Source organism: Tursiops truncatus, chromosome 10 (genome assembly GCF_011762595.2).
Source record: "Tursiops truncatus isolate mTurTru1 chromosome 10, mTurTru1.mat.Y, whole genome shotgun sequence".
Classification (NCBI taxonomy): Eukaryota; Metazoa; Chordata; class Mammalia; order Artiodactyla; family Delphinidae; genus Tursiops; species Tursiops truncatus.
Window position 1 is genome coordinate 21,350,332 of NC_047043.1, and position 21,818 is coordinate 21,372,149.

A 21,818-nucleotide genomic window follows, 5' to 3' on the forward strand; every position below is an offset into this window, starting at 1 on the left:
AGAGGCGGGCTTCCTGGTGGCAACGCGGACCATCTCCGCCCGCCGGGCGCGCACCTTGAGTTGAGCGGGATGCCGAGCCCCTGAAGTGTCCGAGAGGAGCCCCTGCCGGCCTCGATACCCTGCCTGCGAGGGCCCCCGCGCCCCATTCCGCGTACGTCTGTCCCACAGACTTGTCTCTAAACACACACGCCGGTAAACCCACCCTAACCCCTTTCCGAGCCCGGCCGGGACTGTTCTGTGCCTAAAGGCAACGGCCTTTTGAACCCACGTAAGCGACAGGTGTCTGCGCCCAAAGGACAACTCGTGGCAGCGAGCGGCCACCCCTCCCAGGCAAGCCTAGGTGGCTGAGGCGAGTCGGCCTACGGATCCCGGCGCGCAGCCTGGGCTTCCGGAGAAGGGGCGGCTTGGCCTTGACCGCGTTGTGCAAACACCTGAGCAGAGAGACCCGGATCAAGGCGGACTGCAGACCGAGTCCCCGAGAGTATTGACGGGGGTACCAACGCGGACCCCGGGAACTAGGAGAAAAAGGAAAGGGCAGTGAGGTTAAGCAACGGCCTCTGCCGGACACAAAATCCACGTGTACTTTCTGGGGACGGGAAACGTTTCTGATTCATTTCCTCCACCCCCTCCTCCATTGCTTTCCACCTTCTCCACACACAAATTTTATATTGAAGGTTTTTGAAAATATTTCTGGCAAGGAAAAAAAGAAAATGCCGGAGATGGAAGACATCTGGAAACATCACCTTTTGGTTTTCGTTTGTTTGATTTACATCCTTGTTTGTCTGATGGCATTCATTCACTTATTCATTTCTAATTGCGGTAAGCGTACCTCAGCTGCTTCCTGGCCATTTGCTTGCATTTCAAATCATTTGCCTCTACAGTGAAAGTGAAAACAGTAAAGTCTGTTGAAGAAAATTTAGCAGAATACTCCATGCCTTTGAGATGAGCAACTATATGTTAGACAGCACATAATAAGCATACAAGCATACAAGAAAGATTGCTACACTGTACCCACCCCCACCCCCACCCCGCAAAACAAAACAACAAAAACTGAGCACGTTTTTCCTCAAAAGTCCATTCGGAGAGAAAAACACTAGGCACAGGCTGGAAGGACATACTCATAATTCACACAATGTAAAAGACGTTGGAGTCCGAGGAACCTACAGAAATGTTAAAATGCAGTAAGTACTTTAACAAGATGTAGTTCTGAGCACTGCTGTTGTGAGGATAGGTTGGAAACCCTTTGTTTCGAGGTCGGGCACCTTAGAGAGGGCAGCAAGGTAGTAAGGAAGTAGTTGTACTTGTGGGTAAAGTGGCAAAAGCCTGGGAAGGGCACTGTTTCCGCCCGGTTTCGAACCGGGGACCTTTCGCGTGTAAGGCGAACGTGCTGACCGCTGCACCACGGAAACGTCGTACGCACGTTGCATTTTACAAGTCCAATAAAACGGCATTTCCTTGGTGCTCCCCAAGTCTAATAATTTTGAGTATTTCTCTTTTAGTATATTATCACTCACTCACTTTGCTTACCCTCCTTTTTAAAAACGTGTTAAAATAAGAATATAGGAACTCTACGACTCATAACCAAACGTAACTCAAAAGCAGAGTCCAAATTCCTTCCCCAACACCACGCAGGGTAATTTCAAGCTCCTAGGGCATGTGATTACAAGGAACTACCCGACAGTACCCTGTGACTTTCATTTCCATGTCTCTTGCTCACCGTTGGACCCAGGACATAACACACAGAGCCCCGAAGACCCCCAGACTTCCGAGAGGGCATGCTTGTCCGGAGGAGACTGCTGAGCAGGGGCGGAGTGGGCTGTGCCCCAGGAGGGAGTGACAAAAGGAGTAGTGTTTGGGAATTCATGGGACCGGACTCTGTGCCGAGTAGGTTGAGGTGGGAGTCGTCAGTCAACTTCTTATCCAGTGTCACTCACACTGGCCTGGAACGCCTGCGCTCTGAGCGACGTCAATCTGTGCAACAGCTGACGTACTAGACTATACTTTATTTTTCTCCTCACTTCACCTGACCTTCGTCACTGTATTTGTCCACTTCCCAGCTTTTACCTCAAGGATCAGGGAGGTGCTCAGCAGCAAAACCATGGTCTTTCCTCGAATTCTCGGTGAGAATTTCGTGATAGGACAGCTCTGCATCAGCACGTCTGACCAAGAGCCAAGCTGAAAACTCCTGTTCTCAGCAACTCAAACTTGGATTGGTCCCAAGGTTGCAGGAAACAGAGAAGTGAGACAGTATTTCCCAGTTAGCAAGATTGGAGTCCGCTTTTTCCCTGATATGGACTTGGCAGCAAAAATGATGATTTATTATTTTCCAGTACTTTGATTAGAAGTTTACTGTAAAGCAGTCAATGAGTGGCCCCCAACGTGGCCAGTCCTGACCCTACCAGATGTCCTGAAAAAGTATGCAAGCCTGAGGTAGCAAAGGGCACATGCACTGAGTATTATAATAAGATTGCACGAAATCAGTTAATTATTTTTAAAGTTGCCAAATGAAACCACAGAGATAAATGGTCATTCATTTTCTGGTACAGATGAACTTATCTGCAAGGCAGAAATAGAGACAAAGATGTAGGGAACAAAGTTATGGAAACCAAGGGGGGAAGGGGGAGTGAGATGAATTGGGAGATTGGGATTGACATATATACACGGCTATGTGTAAAAGAGGTAACCACCACATAGCACAGGGAACTCTACTCAGTGCTTGTGGTGACCTCAACGGGAAGGAAATCTAAAAAAAAGAGGGGATATATGTGTACGTATAACTGATTCACTTTGCTGTACAGCGGAAACAGACACAACATTGTAAAGCAGCTATACTCCAGTAAAAATAAACTAAAAAGAAAAGAGGAAACGGTTATAACACTACTTGATTTACACTACTCTAATTTATATTAGAACTTTTCCCTTGTTCTTTTATTGGTTTTGGATTAGATTTGACTAAAGGCAAATGGGTAAAAACAACTCCAGACTAAATAATGGGTGTGGAAAATAGCTGTAAACATATGTAAGTGCAGAACTTGAAAGCACACCCGTCGAAACTAGATCACTAATTCAGTAGCCTTGCCCCACACTGGATGGTCCACGTAACAGTAGTGTAGACGTCACTCATCTGGGAGACTGTAGAAGTGGTGACTTTCAGGCCCTGTTGCAGATGTAGTCATCTAAAACCCTCATTGTAATGGACCATACCAGGTCATTCATATGCTCACAAAATTTTGAGAAGCATGGCTCTAAGGCGCTATTCAATGTGCCAAAAAGCTATCTGGCGCAAAATTGGGGGGATCTGAGGGGAGAGGTTGACCATGCAATGAATCAGTCAAGAGAAACAAACATCTCCATTGTGCTAAAAGTTCTAGGAGGCAAAAATAATTGAAGAGATCACACAAAACCGAACTGGCAATGTCTGACACCTGATCTAAAAGGTAAAGGAAAGACCAAGACGCACTCTAGGCAATTCTAATTTTCATCTCATGATTTCAGGGCAACTAACGCTCTTGGGAGAGTTGTTGATATTATATTTATTTTTTAAGCAAGGGGACTAATGCTGTCCCTATCTCCTCCTAGGACTTGAAGGCATGTCAACTGCAGTTAATTCCAATTTTTGTTTGCCATGTTTAAAACACAGCCACCTTAGGCCCCACTGGGATTCGAACCCAGGATCTCCTGTTTACTAGACAGGCGCTTTCACCAACTAAGCCACGGAGCCAACTATGGCACGAAGCTAATTCTTATAGTTTTTGAAGGAGATGTCACTTTCCTGTTTCACCAATGCATTTCTCAAGAATTTTTGATTAATGATAGAGTCTCGGGACTACTTCTCAGAATTTCTATCAAGTTCTTTTACTTTCTCTCGCCTGAAATATGCACAGAAGTTTACATGCTGTGCCAAGACAAGAAAAACTTTCTGAGCCTCTGGACCCTTGAAATAGGCAGCCAAACCATTTCACCTCTAGGAGCTTTTACAACTTCGTTATAGGAGATATTTCTCAGTTTCAAATCTGCAATGGGGAAATGATGGTGCTTATCGGTCTTGAAACATAACATGAACTGGAGCACGTTGAAGGACTTCACCACACCATTTGCTACTCTTACTGTGAAAAAGCATGTCTTACAAAAGAGAAACGTGCTTCCCAATCTTGATTTTGGAGCTATGTGGCAGGTAAAGGCATGCAAATGGAAAAACGAAGGTAAGAATTCAGCAAATGTATACATGTTAAGAACGATGTTTGACACAGAGATATAGACAATATAAAACTTAGGTAGACATGTCTTACTTAAAAATGTCATAAAGTTCTTAACTGGTCCTAGTTCCTGAAATCAACAATCAATGCATAAGTATCAGAGAGTTGTCCTGCCCTTTGAGAATGAGAGGCAGTATGGAATGATGCTTAAGAGCACAAACTGTGATGTCAGGCTCCATTGGTTCTTTGTCCCAAACCTGTCATTATATTTGGGACCTTGGGAAAATAATGTAAAATCTCTATTTCCTGTTTTCATTTACTCAAATTCTTTGGGGAGTGCTGGCAGATGGTGTGGGTTATGACTAGCCTCAATCTATAAGACTTCTACAGGCGTGTTATATCTAGGCCAGGTACACAGCATTGCTTCCTGAGCTGACAGAGAACAGTGTAAGGAAACTGCCTGTATCTCTTGCAATTTGTTTCCTTTTGTTGTTTATTTCAACAGCTTGAGTACTTCTGTAAAGGTAGGTCACACTTTTCACTCATTTCTATTTGAAGAACTCTTTCGTTGTAATCAAATCTGTAAGATTTAAAATTTTCTGCCCAATGCAATACACCTCTCCTATTGTATTTTAAGTATCAGGTATTATGTGTATTAATGGGAAGACTAAGTTAAGTTAGGAACCACCTGCATTTATGCACATCAGAGATGCCTAAAACTTAAAACACACACACACACAGACACACACACACAAATCCACCCAGCATTAAAGTAATCTATGAAGTCTTTAAGAACAAAAAAGAGGGCATGATTAATACTACCTGGGAGAAGTCTGAGCTCTGTGAAAAACCCACCAAAGAACATTGAACTGGCCACTGTTCTTTCTGAAAAACTTGGATTCTATGATGGGACCTTGGTGTGATAGATAAACCCAGTTTTGTGGGGCAGGATGTAACAAAGAGAAGTGGTTCAGTTGTTTATTGGCCCAAATGGAAATATTTTAGGCCCAAGATAGGAAAGAAAACCCTTTGGGTGTGAGGTGAAACTTTTTGAGAGAAACCCACCGAACTTCAAGTTCAACATAAACCTGATGGCTCCATTTCAGATGTCTTTTACACGCTAAAGACAAATCTCATTGGTCTGGTTTGCACTTCAGTGTGCGAATGGGACTCTAGGAGAGTATTTGGCAGGACAAGTATACGTCATCTAGCACAGATAACCATATAAATATCTCTGCCATGTCCCTCACCAAAATAAGACATCAATATCACATTCCTTCAGCCTTGAACAACGACCTGTCATGGAAGTACTGTCAACCAGGCATTTGCCTCAACACTGATTTCAGTGGTGGCAAAGAGACATGTTTCTTATTGTAATTTTTAAAATTAAATTTTTATTTTGGAATAATTTTAGGAAAGTTGCAAGGACAATACAGAGAATTGCCTTATACCCATTACCTAGTTTCCCTTAATATTAGCTTCTTCCATTATCATGGTACCTTTGTTTAAACTAAGAAGCCAACGTGGGTACTTTACTAATAACTAAACTCCTGACTTTGACTATATCACACCAGGTTTTACACTAATGTCCCTTTTGTTTCCAGGATCCTACATTGTATTCAGCCTCCTCTAGTCTGTGACAGTTTCTCAGTGTTGATGAAGTATTTCTGTAGCATACTTGACTGTTTTCCAATCTGGGTTTGTCTGATGTTTTTTGCATGATTGGTTTGGGGTTATAGGTTTTTGTGGGAGACCACAAAGATAAAGTACTTGTCCCATCGCATCATATCGGATGGTACATGATAGGAGCACAGCTTACCATTGGTGATGCCAACCTTGATCATTTTTAAGGTAGTGTTTGCCATTTTTCTCCCTTGTGAAGTTCCTATTTTTCTTCTACTTCCTACTGTACTATTTAGATATTAGTCACTCAGTATGGCCCATATTCCGGAAGGGAGGGGATTAAGCTTCATCTCCTGGGGGGGGGTGGGGGGAGTATTTACTTATATTAGTTGGAATGCTTCTGTAAGGAAAATGTTTCCCTTCTCCTGTATTCATTGATTGATTTATTTATATCAGTATGGACTCATGAATATGTATTTTTATACTTTGGATTATAATCCAAAACCACACCATCTGTTGTTCAAACTGTTCCAGCTTTGGTCATTGGGAGCTCTTTCCCTGTTATAAAGAGACAATTGGCAAAGCTGTTTCTTTCCTACTGTGTTGATATTAATAAATATTTTTTTCACACATCATATTAAAAAAATCTTGTTTCACCTTTCGCTGAACTAGTTAAGACCCGAGTGTGGAAGTGTAGAAAGTGTGGATGGTTTCCCAGTTTATTTTAGGACGAAAATAATCCGGTAGGGTCAGTTTCTTTGCAAGAATCAGTTACCCAGTGGAAAATTAATATACCCATAGCGGCTCTATTTCCCTTGCTAGTCACTGACTACTATCCTTTCACCCTGTAGATGGGATTCAAAGGAGGACTTCAACCTTGGGGTAAATCAAAGATGTGTGTTTAAAGTTTTTAAGTTCTCAGCGGGAGGTTCGTCTGTCTCCCTGACATTAATTGTGATATCGCAGTGGACCTGAGACTGGAAGAACTCTCATCTGTGTAGAAGTGTAAGAGGTAAGCGTCGTCATACAAATTGGCCTGTACGGGGATCGAACCCACGATCTTGCTGTTATTAGCACCACGCTCTAACCAACTGAGTTAACCGGTAGCCTGTTTCTCTGTAGGCAATTCAATACAAGGGAAACAAAATGGTTTCTTCAAATTCTCGGGGCGGGGGTCCGGGGGTCCGGAGGGATGGGGCGGGGGGAGGCGGGGAGGGAGGAGAAGGAAAGGGAACACAGAGAACTGAAACAACCGAAAAGTAAGGTTAATTTTTTAAATCTCCACATTCTTCCTATTTCATTCTCCCCCATCTCGGAGTTAGGAAAAAGAATAAGAGAACACAACATTTGGCCTGATTGAACTCTACTTCTTGGGGACCTCTCTCCAACTGACGACTCTGAGCCCCCCCCAAAAATCAAAGTCGCCGAGGGAGGCTTCCTTCCTCCTACCTATTTAAAATAATTTATAAAGATAAATTATTTTTAAAATAATTTTATTTCATACTATCAGAGTCCTTAATCCATCTGGAATTCATTTTTTTAATTGTATGAGATGAAGCAGTTTTTTTTATTTTTTGAAGAGTTTTTCTACTTGTACCAACTGCACTTGAAAAGTTCATTAACTTCCTGCCGTTCTAAAGCGACGAATTTAGCCCTCTTTTTCATATTCTATACCCTCCCCGTAAGGAATCTCACCTTTTCCCAAGATTTCGATATTCTAAGGTACATTGACAACGCTCCAATCTTTCCCTAGCCCTCACCAGACACTCCATACATTCATTTGCTCTAACCAAAAACCTTTGCTTTATCCCGGATTCCTCTCTTCATCTCACACCTCACAACCCCTTTAAGAGCAAATCGGTTAAATATATATATATATTTATATATATATCTGACCACTTCTCACCACTTGCATTGTAAGCATCCTCGTCTGGGCCACCATTGAATCCCAGTGGATTCCCGCAGAACCCTCCTCCCAGTCTCCCCGCTTTCACTCCTCTACCGTCCCAGCTCAGCCAGCAGCCAGAACAATCCTAACAGTGAGTCAAGTCATGTCATTTATTTGTCCCAAAGCCTCTGCTTGTTCCACATCTCACTCCTGGGGACTTCCATCAGGTTTTCACTTTGCCTGGAATCCTCTTCCCTCATACTCTGGCATGGCTGGGTCTGTCAGTGAATTCAAGTCTTTGCTCAGATGTCAACCTCTCATAAGAGCTCAGATGAAACTGTAGCGCCATCTTAACCCACCTACCCTGCTCTATATTTTTGCCAGGCCGTTTGCAATCTCTTTCACATGGGAGTTATTTCCTATTATGTTTATTGTTTATTTTTTAATCACACCCCCTACTAGAACATAAACTCCAGAAGAACAGGAATTTTATGTCACTGAGAACATCCCAAATATTAGAAGAGTGCCTAGTAACCAGTATCAGATGCCCAGTATTTTTTGAGTGAATGAATGATTGAATATGACAAATATTTCCTTCATATTCCATAGTCATTTCACACTCAAGTCTATAAACATTCCATGTATTCTGCCAAAATTACATTTTCCATCCTCCAAGTCAAATGGCTAAGGGTCGGTCTTCTGGAACTCCCCCTTACCCTTATTCTGCCCATCTCCTCCGCCCACACGGTGCAGTCGGTCACCAAGTCCTGCTTCTTAATCCCTCCTCTCTCTACTGCCTCCCCACGCCCACTGTTAACTACCTGGTTAACAATCCCTGTTAACCAGGTAATTAATTACCTAGCTTGAATGTATTGTATCTTTCATCTTTGTTGGTGTCTCCGCAGCCTCCCACACATTTCCAAGCCTCCAGCCTGTCCCCGTTTGACTCCTCCCTCACATGACAGCTAGAGCAATCTAAACCCAAGCTTGTCTCTTTCCTACTTAAAATCTTTCCATGACTCTCCATTGTATTTGGAACCCTGTGCACACTGCACGATATGGTTTATAAACATACCCATGATCTGCCCCTTCTTCTCCCAAACCATGTCTGACTCCTTGAAAGTTACCCAGATAGATGCGTTCTGTCTTCCAGACCCTCCTGTGCACGTGTTTTGTCTTTGGCCTGAAATACCCTTCTCCAGTTGCTAGAACTGGAGAACACACACCGTAAAACAGAATTCAAGTTTCAAGACTTAGATAAGATGACCTTCTGCCCTGCTTCCATTCCCTTAGTACCTGTCGCTTGTTATGGAATCACTGGCTTACTTACCAGTCTCCCCACTAAATTGTAATCTCCAAAGCAGAAGTTTTCCTTCACCTCTGAATGGCTGGTGCAAAGCACGATACAAGGTATACAGTCATCACTGTATAAATGTTAAATTATCATGTAAAGAGCTGTAGGAATTGTCTAATGCTTTTCCTCTTGCCCCCCCCCCCCACTGTAAGATGGCAATCTTGGGCTGTGGAATGCCTTTCAAAGTAGAAACAGCATGGATATTTAGAGTCCTATATACCTGGGTTAGGGTTCTGACTTTGGTGATTTGCTGTAGTGAGGGAGAAGCGAACACACACTTTGGAGCCAATAGGGTTGAAATCCCAAATCTAACCTTTACTGACTGGTTGAGCTTGGGCAAGTTTCTTAATATCCTTCTGCCTCTGAATAGATATGAGTTTTATAGCAATTCCTGTATCATAAACTCATTTCAACAATTTATTTTTATTTTATCAACCAACTTAAGATTGCTTATTTTTCCAGTTAGGTCTCTTCCAGGGTATCCGTACAACAGGAGATAGATGCATTCAGGGAATCATTCTTGCCTTTTCTTTTTTTCCATCAGGATGGAATATGTCGTAGCTACTCATAGACCTCCCATTGGTTACAGTACAGAGGTCAGCTTCGGTATCTGCTCTTCCTCCCTTTCTCCCTTTGTTCTCAGGCCCAAGAGTCTTCCTGCCCTACCCACCCTATCTGGGAGAGATGTGAGGTAGAGGGTGATTTTATAAGGTACAAATTAAAAGAAAAGTAGAAGCTTTGGTTCCCTACTTGAGCATTTCTCATTCGTAATTATGGAGGAATTATGACCTATGGTGTAAAGAAAAGAAGCAAGGTGGCACCACTCTGTTTTTCCTCCCCTGGCCTTCCCATGGATGCTCTCATGGGTAGACCATTGATCCTCAAGGAAAAGTTGGCTTCACGGTCAAATTGCATTAAAAGCTTCTCCAAAATATATAAATTAAGCTAAAAAAAATCTTCTCCAAGAGCCAACTGAGGAGCAAAATAGCAAGAAATGAGGAATCGGCCTCCCTAGGGGACCAGATAAAGGAACCACTTCTTTGAGCCAAATAAAAGCAGGCTAAGATTTAGAGAGAATCTATTCCTCCTCCCAAAGATGCAAGAGAATATGGGTTGTACTTTTAGCCTCCCTGGCACGTCTGTTCCCGGAGAAAAAAGCAGGAGGCAGTGTCCTGACTGAGCTCACCCCTGACACAGAAAGGAGTGGCAAGGCTCCTCCGTTCAATTCCAAAGCTTTGGTTCCACTCACTTTCATTCTGCTATTACCACTAGATATTTTAGCCCTTCATTTTCCTGTAGAATGTAGATTAGGACCACAAGGTGAATGTGCAAACCTCTCACCTTAGAACTGGGGTATTTTCGCTGTAGAGAATTAAAAGTGACTGAGGCACTTTACTATGCTGAGGTCCAAATCAGAGTATGAGTGGCAAGGAAAACAAATTATTTCTTGTGGGCATGATGCCTTCGGGAATGCCCTTGCTCCCCATTCTTTGGGGTTTTTGATTTTGCACCAATGGGAAACAAAGGGGCTGACAGTCTGAAAGATCTTCTCCCAACAGAGCCCTGGGGCGGTGGAGAGGGCATCCCAAAGCCAAGGCTGCTGCCTGCCTTAACTGATCCAGTGACAGGGGTGCTCTGAGCAAAGGGGGCCATGGAGGGGTCCCCAAACATAGTTTCTCTTGCAGAAATGCTGGCCTTCCCCAGGGCCAAAGGTGTGCCCTGGCTGGTCCGGCCCTGGCTGCCTGGGCCCCAGCCTTTCCCCAAGGGTGTGATGATGTTAGTGCTCCCACTCGGCACTGCTCCAGGGCTGAGTGCTCCGGAGCTGGAGCTCGCGTCTGGGGCAGTGACGCTGAGCCCAGTCTCCTCACAGTCCACAGGGCTCACTAATCCCCCAAAGTCAAATGGTCGTGGGGATGTGCTGCCAAACACTGAGCCACAAGCCCCAGTCTGGTGGCTTGGGGTGACAACTCCCAAACCATTCGTATTAGACCAAAAGGGAACCTACTGGAGTGCTGTCAAAGGCCGGCCGGAAGCTGGCAGGGATGTGAAAGGTGGAGGCTGGTGGTGCCAAACCCCCAGAGGCTGACTGCGTGGTACCGCTGAAGGATGGCTGGGCTGGGGTCGGTGTTGGGGTTGAGGAGGCCACTGTTGAGTTTCCAAAAATGGGAGAGCTACAGAAGCTTGGGCCAAGGGCTGGCTGGGGGCTTCTTGCTTCTGCATATATGCAGCCCCAAATGCAGGTTGGGGAGTGGCTCCCAGGGTTAGTGGGGAAGGTGGCCTTGAGCTTGACTCCAAGGGAATTGTGAATGCTGACGTCGAACTGGAGATCCTGGATGACGATGCAGGCTGGCTGGTGGTTACTAGGGCTGAAGCTGCCGGAGGGCCACCCACAGCGCTAAAATCGGCAGTGCTCCTGGTAGGGGATATCTGGACAGCACTGGGAAGAACCTGGCTAAAGATGGTGACTGTGCACAGTAGGAATGGTTGGACGCTGGCTCAGTGGGAAAGTGGATCCTGCATCTGGGGAGAAGCTGGCCCTGAAGGCACAGGCAGCCCCGAGAGGGAAAGGGGGGCAAGTGGAAGGACTGGAGCAAGTGCGGCCCATGGTACTGGTAACATTCACTACACCAAATTCCAAAGGCGGCTTAAAGGAGCCTTTGGATGTGCTGGCTGAGGTGGTGGACATGACTACAGAGGTAGCCTTGACCAGGCCATGGAAGAGACGGGTAGAAGCAGGAGTAGGTGGAGGAGTGGTCTGCTTGAAAGAGAAAGGAGCTCTCACGGGCATAGTTTTAAGTGGTCTTATGCTGCCAAAGATAGGCTTGAAGGTGGGAGTTGAGATACCCAGAGGTGAAGATGCTGCAGCTGTGCTTGAAATTCTGGAATATGAGGAGCCTCCTGTCTCACTATTGGCGGGGAGCCCCATGATGGGTTTTGACATGCGGTCAGCAGAAGTTGCAACAGGAGGTGCAGATGCAGGAAGATGGGGGGCTGGGCTGCTCATCAATCCAAACGAAGTGCTTTGCATAGTGGGTGCTGCAGGGTAATGGCAGGGGAGTCTCGGGGTATGGCAGCCTGAGAGGTTGAAGTGGCCACGTGGTCTCAGTGACTGGTGCTGTGGGAGAAACAAGGGTCAGAAGGATGAAAGTAGTGGTGGGTTTTGAGTCTGAAGAGGTGCCTGAAAGGGGCTCTGACTGGGAGCACCCATGTGAGGCCAGCAGGCTCGCTGTCTTCAGAGGCGAGTGGGCCACACTGATTACCTCTCCAGTAGGTTGTGGGAAGGCCAGTGGACTTGGAGACTTCTGCATTTTATGTAAGCTTTCCAGCTGAGGATCAGTGCCCTGGGACAGGGGAGGCTGAATAGCAGACCAAGTGTCAGGGACAGAGTCTGTGGTGACCTCAGTCGTATCTTCTCTGGCTTTGTTGCTCCGTTGGAGCCCAGCTTTCTTCCCTGAGGCCAGGTCTTCGGGGACCGCATAACTGAGCTGAGGAGGCGGAGTCAGGGACAACTGGATCCCGGGGTTTGACAGAAGCAGGGGAATCTGATTTTGCTGCCCAGAGCTGCCAGATGTTTCTGGGGACTCATCTGATACCAGTGGGGCTGGAGAGTGAGACGGATGACCAATGTTCTTTCCTTTTCATTGGCCACTCTGGTACCTGGAGTTATGTACTGGGAATACTCTTCCAAGCCTCAGAGAAATCTCTAGAAGAGCTGTAAGAGCTTGTAATAGCATTTCTTTGGGAGCCAAGGGGGCCACCTGTGTGTGTGCTGGCCAAGGAGTCCATGGAGGAGCAGCTGGGCCTGTTATGCAAGCTGTGATCTGAGCCCCAGCAGTCGAGGCTTCTCTTCAGAGGCCCAGGCCTGGGCACAAAAGAAGTGAGGACTCCATTTTTCGTCAGAGGCTTAAACGCAGATGGTCTGGTCTCTGGAATCCTTCTCTTACTGTCCAAGCTCTCATGGAACAAGTGATTCTTCCCACCTCACTTTCCCCTTCTTGCACTCTCCGAGGGCCCTCAGCACTGTCTCCTTCGCACATGGGTCTGGGGCTTCTCAGAAGGTGAGACCCCTGCAGAGTTCATTACCTCTGCTGGGGCAGTGGAGGGGGGCGCTGTCCGCTCACGAGGAGGGAGCCTCATGGTCACCGGGCTCCTTGTTGCCCTGGGGTGCCGAAGAGACCAGATACTCCCCCTTGAAGTAACTTTCCCACCAGTCTGAGGGAAGAGGCCCCATGATGGAATTCCGGGACCTGTTCATGGGAAAGGGCCTCCAAGCCTCATTGACCACGCACGCGTTGGGACTGGTAGGATCCCAGTTCGGCAGGCTCCTCGCAGGTCTGTGCCGAGGGGCAGGGTGGGCACGATGGACGTGCTGAACCCGGGGGACCTGATGAAGGGGCTGAGCTGGCCGGCGGTTCAAGGGCCTCTCCGACAAGTCTGTGCGCCCCCCTGCTGGGAGTGACGGCCAGAGTCCCAGCTTGCCCACGTAAGTGCCCATGTGGAGCAGTGAGGCGGGGTCGGTGACTTTGACTTCGGGTTTGGGCTCCCGAGGTTTCTGACGCCTGGTGACTCAGCCGCAGTCGAAGTTTTCCGGTGTCGGTTGGGATCCCTGCGCGAGGAAAGTGAAAGGGTCTCGGGGAGCTCCTCACCCTCCAGGTCCTGCATCCGAAAGTGAGCGGCCGGTGGAAACAGAGGACACGCGGGACCTCAGCAGCCCCCGTAGCCTGCTCTGCTAGTTTGAGGCCTAAGCTGGGCGCTCTGGCCTCTCTTCTCTCCTCTCCGGGTTGCAGCGCGCGGCACGAGGAGAGGGATTGGAGAGGACGCGCGCGGCTGGAGTCCCAGAGCTAGAGTCCCAGAGCTAGAGTCGAGCAGGCGCTGGGTCTCCAGACTCCGGCTCCCGGCCCTGCACCGAGTCCGCCCGCCCGTCCCCGGAGTCGGAGTAGGGAGGGCAGTCCGATCCCCTCAGGGTGAGTGGGTGGAGGTTGGGGGCGAGGGGCGGGGCGCTGGCGGGAGCGCGGGACCGGAGACCCGGGCGCGTGGACCTGGGCAGCCCAGACGGCGTTCGTGGCGCCAGCAGCGGGGAATAACGGAGGCCGGATTTGCTGCTTGGCGATTCCCGCCCTTCTTCCTTTCCTTTGCCTTTACCTTTTCCTTCCTTCCTTTTCCATCCGCCTCCCCGAGGCTGAATGTGTGTCGCCCTCGATTGTTCGCACTTTGAGTATGCGGGTACGATGGCACTCTGGCGGGCTCGCGAGGCTCCGGAGGGGGCCAAAGGGATTTCTTGTCTACCGACCAAGAGCCTGAGCGCCTCCGCAGGAACCCGGCTTTGTCCCTCGCTCAGCCACGCCCCCCCGCCCCGGCCACCCTCTCCAATCGCGATCCTCACACAGCCCGGTGGGGTCGGAGCTCCAGGAGGGGAGCAAAGAAGTGGGAGATTTAATTTGCGGCTGAATATTCAGGCTTAGCCTGAGTGAACTAGGGCACTAACATTCTGAGAAATTGAAAAACGAATAACGTTTTAAGATTTCTAACACCATTCCTTCCAATAACAATAAAAATGGCACGGATTGAATACGATTCTTTCAAGAAAGGTCATTTTAAGTTTGTTAAGTTAAGGAACTCGGAGAACGAGCTCCATTCAAAACCCACACTGTCCAAAAATGGGTCCAGACATCTCCCACTTCACCGATCTCTTTCTCCTTGAATTTGTATTTCCACAGAATTTCATGCCAATATAATGTATGCTTACGCTTAAAGTCTTTATTCGATCGTCCTACTATACTAGTCTGCACCAAATATAGGTATAAACACTGAAATCTGAAATTTTGATATGTGACAGAACCACAAATCTGTTATAATTAATTCTTTTGGTTTCATTTATATTTGCATTTACTAATAGAATGCAATCAATGAAAACATCGTAAGTAGATAACAAAGTTGAAAGGGCCTTTACTGGAAGTTGTAACAGAAGTAAATACGGAATTTATCACCTCTTTCTCCAAGAGGTCGCATACAATATATTGATATAAGACCGCCTCCGCTGAAGGAATATTTCCATTGCTCCTCTACTGGACACCAGGGATGGAAGGAATTTTACAATTCGGGGCAGTGTGTCACTTCAGATAGCTAGAAGGGTTTTGGAATTGCCTAGTGAGAGAATGGTGGGATTTCAAAGTAAGTTGGGAAGCAAGAAGCCAAACTAGAGGATTCTCAAACTCGTGAATGTTAACTGGTTGAACATGGAAGAGGTAGGAATTGATTCGGTGTTTATGCGTGATTGTAGCCGAGTTGGAGTAAAGTTTTAATAGCAAGGGATGGAAAAACTCTCTAGAAGAGGATGGTTTCGATCTATCGACCGCTGGAGTTGTGGGCCCCGCACGCTACCGCTTCGCCACTCTGCTTAGCCCCTGACAGAAGCCACTGTTATTCCCTTCAATGATTATGTCACCGTTTCTGCGCTGAACATTTTTTTCGATTTCCTTTCTTTCTGATTTCCTTTCTTTCTGTCGCCCCTCTCTCTCGAGGCACGTAGATCAGCTCTTCCGCAACCAGATGACCTCGGGTCATCACCTTCGGGTCTGCAGTTTTCCAACCTGCCCAAGAGTGCCCAAAGCTCGTCATTGAACCCCCTCCCCAGCACTCCTCCCCACTCCCTCGAGCCGCTAGCCTCTCGGAGCGGAGGAAGAGCCCGCGGAGCAAAACTCTGGGTGAACCCTTATCGGGGAGAAGATCGGAAGTCGTGGAGCCAACTCTGCTGCCACCGGAAAGGAAACGTGTTAACCGTCTCCTCTGTTACCTGTCGAAAAATCTTATAGATGACACTTTGAATAAAAGAGAGGCATTTTGCTTGCTCGCAAGGGCGCAAGATTTTCAGTACGGTGCGCCTGAAATAGAGTTCACCCAGGTTGTTTCTCAAATTATTACACGGGGGTCACAATTTCGACTGTATCTCGTTTGGGGCCGTTTGGACTAAACAAACAAATACATTTTATAATAAGATAGGACCTTCCTTTTCCCGAGGCTTATATTAGAGAGCAGAACCTTTGGGAAGTTCCCGAACACAGCTCTCATTTGCGGCTGCCTCTGCGATGACGCTAGAAGGGGTCCGTCTGGAAGGTTGTAAATCTTTTCTCTTTAGTACTGGAAGCTTTTGGACAGTGAGCGCAGAGTGTTCCTTCAGTCACATGGCTAGGCCGAGGCTTGTATGCTAGTGTGTTTTTCTTTGTTTTGTTCGTTTGTTTTTTCTCCTTGTACTCCATGTCCCCGTCCACAATAAAACTTAAGGAGCGATGGTGGAGTGGCGAGCTTAGCAGCTCGCACCAGCAGAGGACCCTCCTCGGGTCCGCAGTCACGCGCACTGAGCCCAGCTATGCAGCTCCTCGGGTCTGCAGCTAGGCTCACCTGAGCCCAGCTATGCAGCTACCCCAGCCAAGGAAAGCGAAACTCCATTATTCCTTTGGGGCTCTTACCCCGACACCCCACCCCCAGATATTTGTCATCTCAAGGAGATGCTGCCATCTTCAAATTATACCCTCTCAAGAAAGTCTTTTTTCAAAACTTTTCTGACTGCAACTCAGTGTCGAAATACATTTTAAGTCACAACTCAGTACAATATGCAAACAAATGTATGTATATGTATATATATATATACATTTATACATATGAGAGAGAGATTTATATATATATATGAGAGAGATAACTATCTGAATCTATCTCTATCATCTATACCAATATCGATATAGCTATAGATAGATGATAGATATTTGGAAAGACAGAGAGACCAAACTCTACCAAACAGTATTTTACTGCACGGGTTTATTCTGATATTTCCTATTTCTATTCCTATATCTTCTATTTCATTTATTAAAATACCATTCATGACTTTTTTTTTTTACATTGATTTTACACCCATTCACTTCTGAGTGATTTGAAAAACACTGTCACTTATATAATGGTATTCAAAATGTCTCTTCCTTTTAGAGTCAGATAAGGAAGATGTGAAAGACAGTGACCGTTCCACAGTGGTCAAAGAATTAAGGAAATTGTTCTAAGGCCATCAGCTTTTTTTTGGTATCAAACAGGACACAATGTTAACTCTCCCAGAGACTACACTCCACATGCCCCATCTGTGATTTTTCCTGCAGTTAGTGAAGGGAAATCACACTTATTCTAAACAGTCCTCTCTGATTCCATTTTTTTCCCACCTCTATTCCACAGTTGTGATGTGGATTCTTTTCCTCCTCATCTGCTGAAGGATTCTTGCCTGTGTGACTAAGTAGGTATTTGTCCTCACCTCTTAGAGAATATTTTGCTTTTATTCCTCTATTTTATCGTGTCCAACATATTGTTCTGATGCTGTAGAGAATCTTCTGTGTAGAGAATCCTCTGTGTAGAGAATCCTCTGTGTAGAGAATCCTCTGTGTAGAGAATTCTTACCTCAGATATCTATAAGATTTACTCCCTGGCTTCCTTCAAGCTTTTGTTCAAATGTTGGGATCAATGGATCCAGAGGTTTTGGACAAATGCAGTCTGCTCTCCATTTTCCATGACTACTTCAAACGATTTGTCTATTAAGTTCTCCTAACATTTCTTCTAGGATGAATAATCCTCACCTGCCTTTGCTGTGTTGTCACAGTGCACTGGTTGCAATGTTACCGCATTCATTCAGCATTTACTCTGGCTAGCTGTCGTTTATGGCTCTCTAGCATCAGTTAGATGTTTGTATACTGGAAATTTCAACCTTAAAGTATCTGGGATCATTTGAGATACCGGAGACATGACTCACCAAACTTCAGCCCCACATGGAGAAGGAAAAGAAAAAAAAAGAAGGTAAAAAACCTTCCTTCAATCTTTTAATAATATTTTAAAATATGAAATTCCTGTTATTGATGCCTGAGGGTGATGACATCTACTGGATGAGTTGATCTGTGCAGCTAATTGTTCAGTGGCTGTTCTGAAGTAGATTTTATCTGGAAGGTATTAATATATGATAAAAGATCCTCAACATTTTGACAATTCCCACAAGTCAATCCACATGCATTTCTCCACACCTCTGGTCTCTAATCTTCAAATCTTACGCTTTTCAGATTCCTGACCTTCCAGCCAACCATTCCCTTTTGCCTAGGATCCCATACACAACTTTATCTTAGGCCACTTCTCTCTCCATGTAAAGAGGAACATCAAATGAACCATCTAAAGCTCTAGCCACTGGGAGGATTTCTTTTCACCATTATCTTGCAGGGTTACATCTGAATGGGAGATTGTGTCACAGCAGTTCATTTAAAGCTCACAGCAACATACAGAACTCACCTATCTATGAACCAGGTGATTTGATTACCAACGGCTCTTCTACCTAAACCCCACATAATGGTTCTTAACTTCTCTGATATGTCAGCCTGGACATTTCCACTGACATTTCATTAGTCAAATCAAGTCACATGGCCAAGTCCATGAGGAAGAGGAAGTGTGTATATTATATAATAAATATATTATTTCAATGAAATAATCATAAATAATTATAAATTCACATGAAGTAATTATACTTATAGTTATAAATTCACATGAAGTTGGAAAGATAATGTATCAAGGTTGCATGTATCAACAGTTCTTTTTTTTTTTACTGTTGAGTATGGATGTATACTTCCATAGTATAGATGGATCACAGCTTGTTTAACCTATTCACCTATTAAGGAACATTCTGGTTGTTTTCAGGTTTGAGCTATTACAAATAAAGCTCCTATAAGTAATAATGCACAGGGATTTGTGTGGATATAAGTTTTCATTGTTCTGGGATAAATGCCTAGGAGTGGAATTGCTGAGTTGTATGGTAAGTGTGTGTTTAGCCCTTTAAGAAACTGACAAACTATTTTTCAGAGTGGCTACACCATTCTACATTCCTATGAGCAATGTATAACAGATCCAGTTTCTCTGTATTCTTACCAACCTTTGGCAGTTGTTACCATTTGTTATTCTATCTCTTGCAGTAGGTGTGTAGTGATATCTCACCATGGTCTTAATATATATTTCCTAAATAACTAGTGACATTGAACATCTTTTCATGTGCTTATTTCCCATTTGTATATCCTTTTTGGTGAAAAGTCTTTTCATATTTTCTGACCATTTTCTAATTGGATTGAGTGTTGTTTTAAAGTGGAGTTGTGAGAGGTCTTTGTATATTCTAGATATGTCTTTGCCAGATATGTGATTTACAAATATTTTCTCCCAGTCTGTAGCTTGCTTTTTTAATTTGCTTAACAGAGTCCTTTGCAGAGCAAACGTTTTTAATTTTGATGAAACCCAGTCAGTCAAATTTGTCTTTTATGGATTGTGTGTTTGGTGTTATGTCTAGGAACTCTCCACCAAGCCCCAGGTCCCCCAAATTTTCTCACATTTTTTCTAAAAGTTTTATAGTTTTATGTTTTATTTTAAAATTTATGAACCATTTTCAGTTACTTTTTAAATAAAGTGTGAGGTTTAGGCGGCAGTTGGCTTTTTTTGCCTATGGATTGTTCCACCACAATCTTGTGAAAAGACTTTTATTCCTCTACTGAATTGCCTCTGCACTTCTGTAAGAATTAATTTAGATGTACTTGCATGTGGTGTTTTCTGGGTTCTCTATACTGTTTCATCGACATATATCTATCCCTCTGCCAAAAATGTACACTCTTTATTACTGTGGCTGTATAATAAGTCTTGAAATAATAAGAATATTTTCTTCCACTTTATTCCTGCTTTTCAGAATAATTCTAGTTATTCTAACTCATTTTTCTTCCCATATAAATTTTAGAATAGTCATGTCTATAGCCACAAAAAATCTTACCTGGATCTTGATAGGAATTATGTTAAATTATGTTAAACCTCTATATCATTTCCAGGAGAGTTGACATCTTAGCTATGTTGAGTTTTATAATCACGGAATCTCTCTCCATTTATTTAGGTCTTTGATTTATTTCATCAGAATTTTATAGTTTTGTTGTTTCCAGCATGTACATGTTCACATGTCTGGATAGATTTTCATCTAAGTGTTCTTTTCTTTTTTTACAAAAAGTACTGTATTTTAATTCTGGTGTTCACATGTTTATTGCTAGTATATAGAAATACAATTGATTTTTCTATTTTGATCTTGTATTCTGTGACTTTGCTGAACATACTTATTAGTTCTAGGAGGAATTTTGTTTGTTTGTTTGTTTTTAGGTTCCTTAGCATTTTCTATGCAGACCATCACATAATCTTCAAATGGCATGGGAAGCACAATCCTTCCACAGAGAGGGAGGGGGGAAATGTATATTTCTAAAGAGAAATACAATCCACTGAGCAAGAAATTGCACCACCAACACACAACAGGACAAAATTGCAGAAACGTATGGTAAAGTATGCCAATATTTCTGGGTAGGGTGAGCATTTCACCTAAAGATCATACTGCAGTATTTGTGAAATAACTCCCTACCTTTTGGGTTTATCATTAGAATATGACATTATCACGGTTTAGTGGAGGGCTTTCCCATCTGCCAAGTAGGTCAGTTGTGAGAATGAAGAACTGAAAATCTAAAGGTCCTGACCCAGAGAATACTTTACCCAACAAATATAGTTTCCAGTTCCTTTTCTAAAGCACCCTAGTCTAGAGAGATAGCCTTCTTATATTTCATGTGCTGTAAGGGTTTTGTACTGCATTCCTCAGGAAGTCTCTATTATTAAAAACTGCTAAAATCATCTTTTTTTTGGAACAGAATATCAAACCTCAACTACTAGTTAAGGCTGAAGGTAGCTGATTTCTTGGCTTTTTCTCACGGTAGGTTGGTAAAAGTCATCGAAGTTTAACCCAAATTTTCCGTGGGAGAAAAGCTTAAGTACTAGTGGCCCAAGGAAACAGAGGTCTATAGTGCCTGGACAGGGACTTGAACCCTGGACCCTCAGATTAAAAGTCTGATGCTCTACCAACTGAGCTACCCAGGCTCTGTGTGCAGGTTTTTATTAGCTCTCCTTTGTACGGTTCAATTGCTTTGGAGGCATTCTTAACCCCCAACAGAATTTTGATAAATTCGATATTCCCCCTCACATTTTTTTCCAGTGGACATGTAACATTCTTCTTCATAAGGTTCAATTTTTCTGAAGGATAGAGTAACTTATATCAAAGGAATCTTAAAACTATAGTAATTTTATACTTACCAACATCTCTTGAGAAAGAGAGAGAAGAGAAAGCCCTTGTTAAACTTCTGTAAAAGATTTTCCTTTGATCTTTTATTTCCTTGAATTCGTTATTTCCAGCCCGTGTCTCCCATAGAATTTTATTCCAATACCACATCTTTTTATATTTAGTGTCTTCTTGATTTTCCTACGATGCTTCTCTCTACCAAGTCCAGGTATAAACATTGAAATCTGATGTTTTTCTTTTGAACCCAAATCTGTATTAAAAATACTTCTTGTGGATTGTGCTATATCTGCATCTACTTGCACATAATTAATCAGAGATGATAAACAGATAATAATTTAAACACCCTTTAATGGAGCACATAATGGAAATAAATGTGGAATTTGTCCTCCTCCCTCCTCCATGAAATCGTGTACAAGACTACGTCTACTGAAGGATTCAGTTCTTCCCATTGTTCCCGTGATGGGATTCCGAGAGGAGAGCATATTTACACCCCGGGGCACTGTGCCACAGCCAAATGAGTCTTAATTTATCAGAAATGTCTTAATTTATCAAGCAGAAGGGCGAGACTTTTCCATGAAAGGTGAGAACGTGGGACTTACGTGCCACACT

At 44.3% G+C, this 21,818-nt stretch overlaps 1 protein-coding gene and 3 non-coding genes across 4 annotated transcripts; all 4 read right to left on the reverse strand.

Annotated features, from left to right (window-relative positions):
- Nucleotides 1–1,336: 1,336 nt before the first annotated feature.
- TRNAV-UAC (transfer RNA valine (anticodon UAC)) lies at nt 1,337–1,409 on the reverse strand. The gene has a single exon. It is a non-coding gene; the product is annotated as a tRNA-Val (tRNA).
- Nucleotides 1,410–3,647: 2,238 nt separating this feature from the next.
- Nucleotides 3,648–3,721, reverse strand: TRNAT-AGU (transfer RNA threonine (anticodon AGU)). Its single transcript has one exon. It is a non-coding gene; the product is annotated as a tRNA-Thr (tRNA).
- A 6,780-nt stretch (nt 3,722–10,501) lies between these two features.
- LOC117313716 (POM121-like protein 2) lies at nt 10,502–13,556 on the reverse strand. Its single transcript, XM_073810196.1, is given in 9 exon segments — nt 10,502–11,051; nt 11,053–11,269; nt 11,272–11,528; nt 11,530–12,104; nt 12,106–12,681; nt 12,683–13,018; nt 13,020–13,108; nt 13,111–13,249; nt 13,251–13,556. Coding segments are annotated over 9 exon segments (3,045 nt in total).
- Nucleotides 13,557–20,937: 7,381 nt separating this feature from the next.
- On the reverse strand, nt 20,938–21,010 carry TRNAK-UUU (transfer RNA lysine (anticodon UUU)). The gene has a single exon. It is a non-coding gene; the product is annotated as a tRNA-Lys (tRNA).
- Nucleotides 21,011–21,818: the final 808 nt, after the last annotated feature.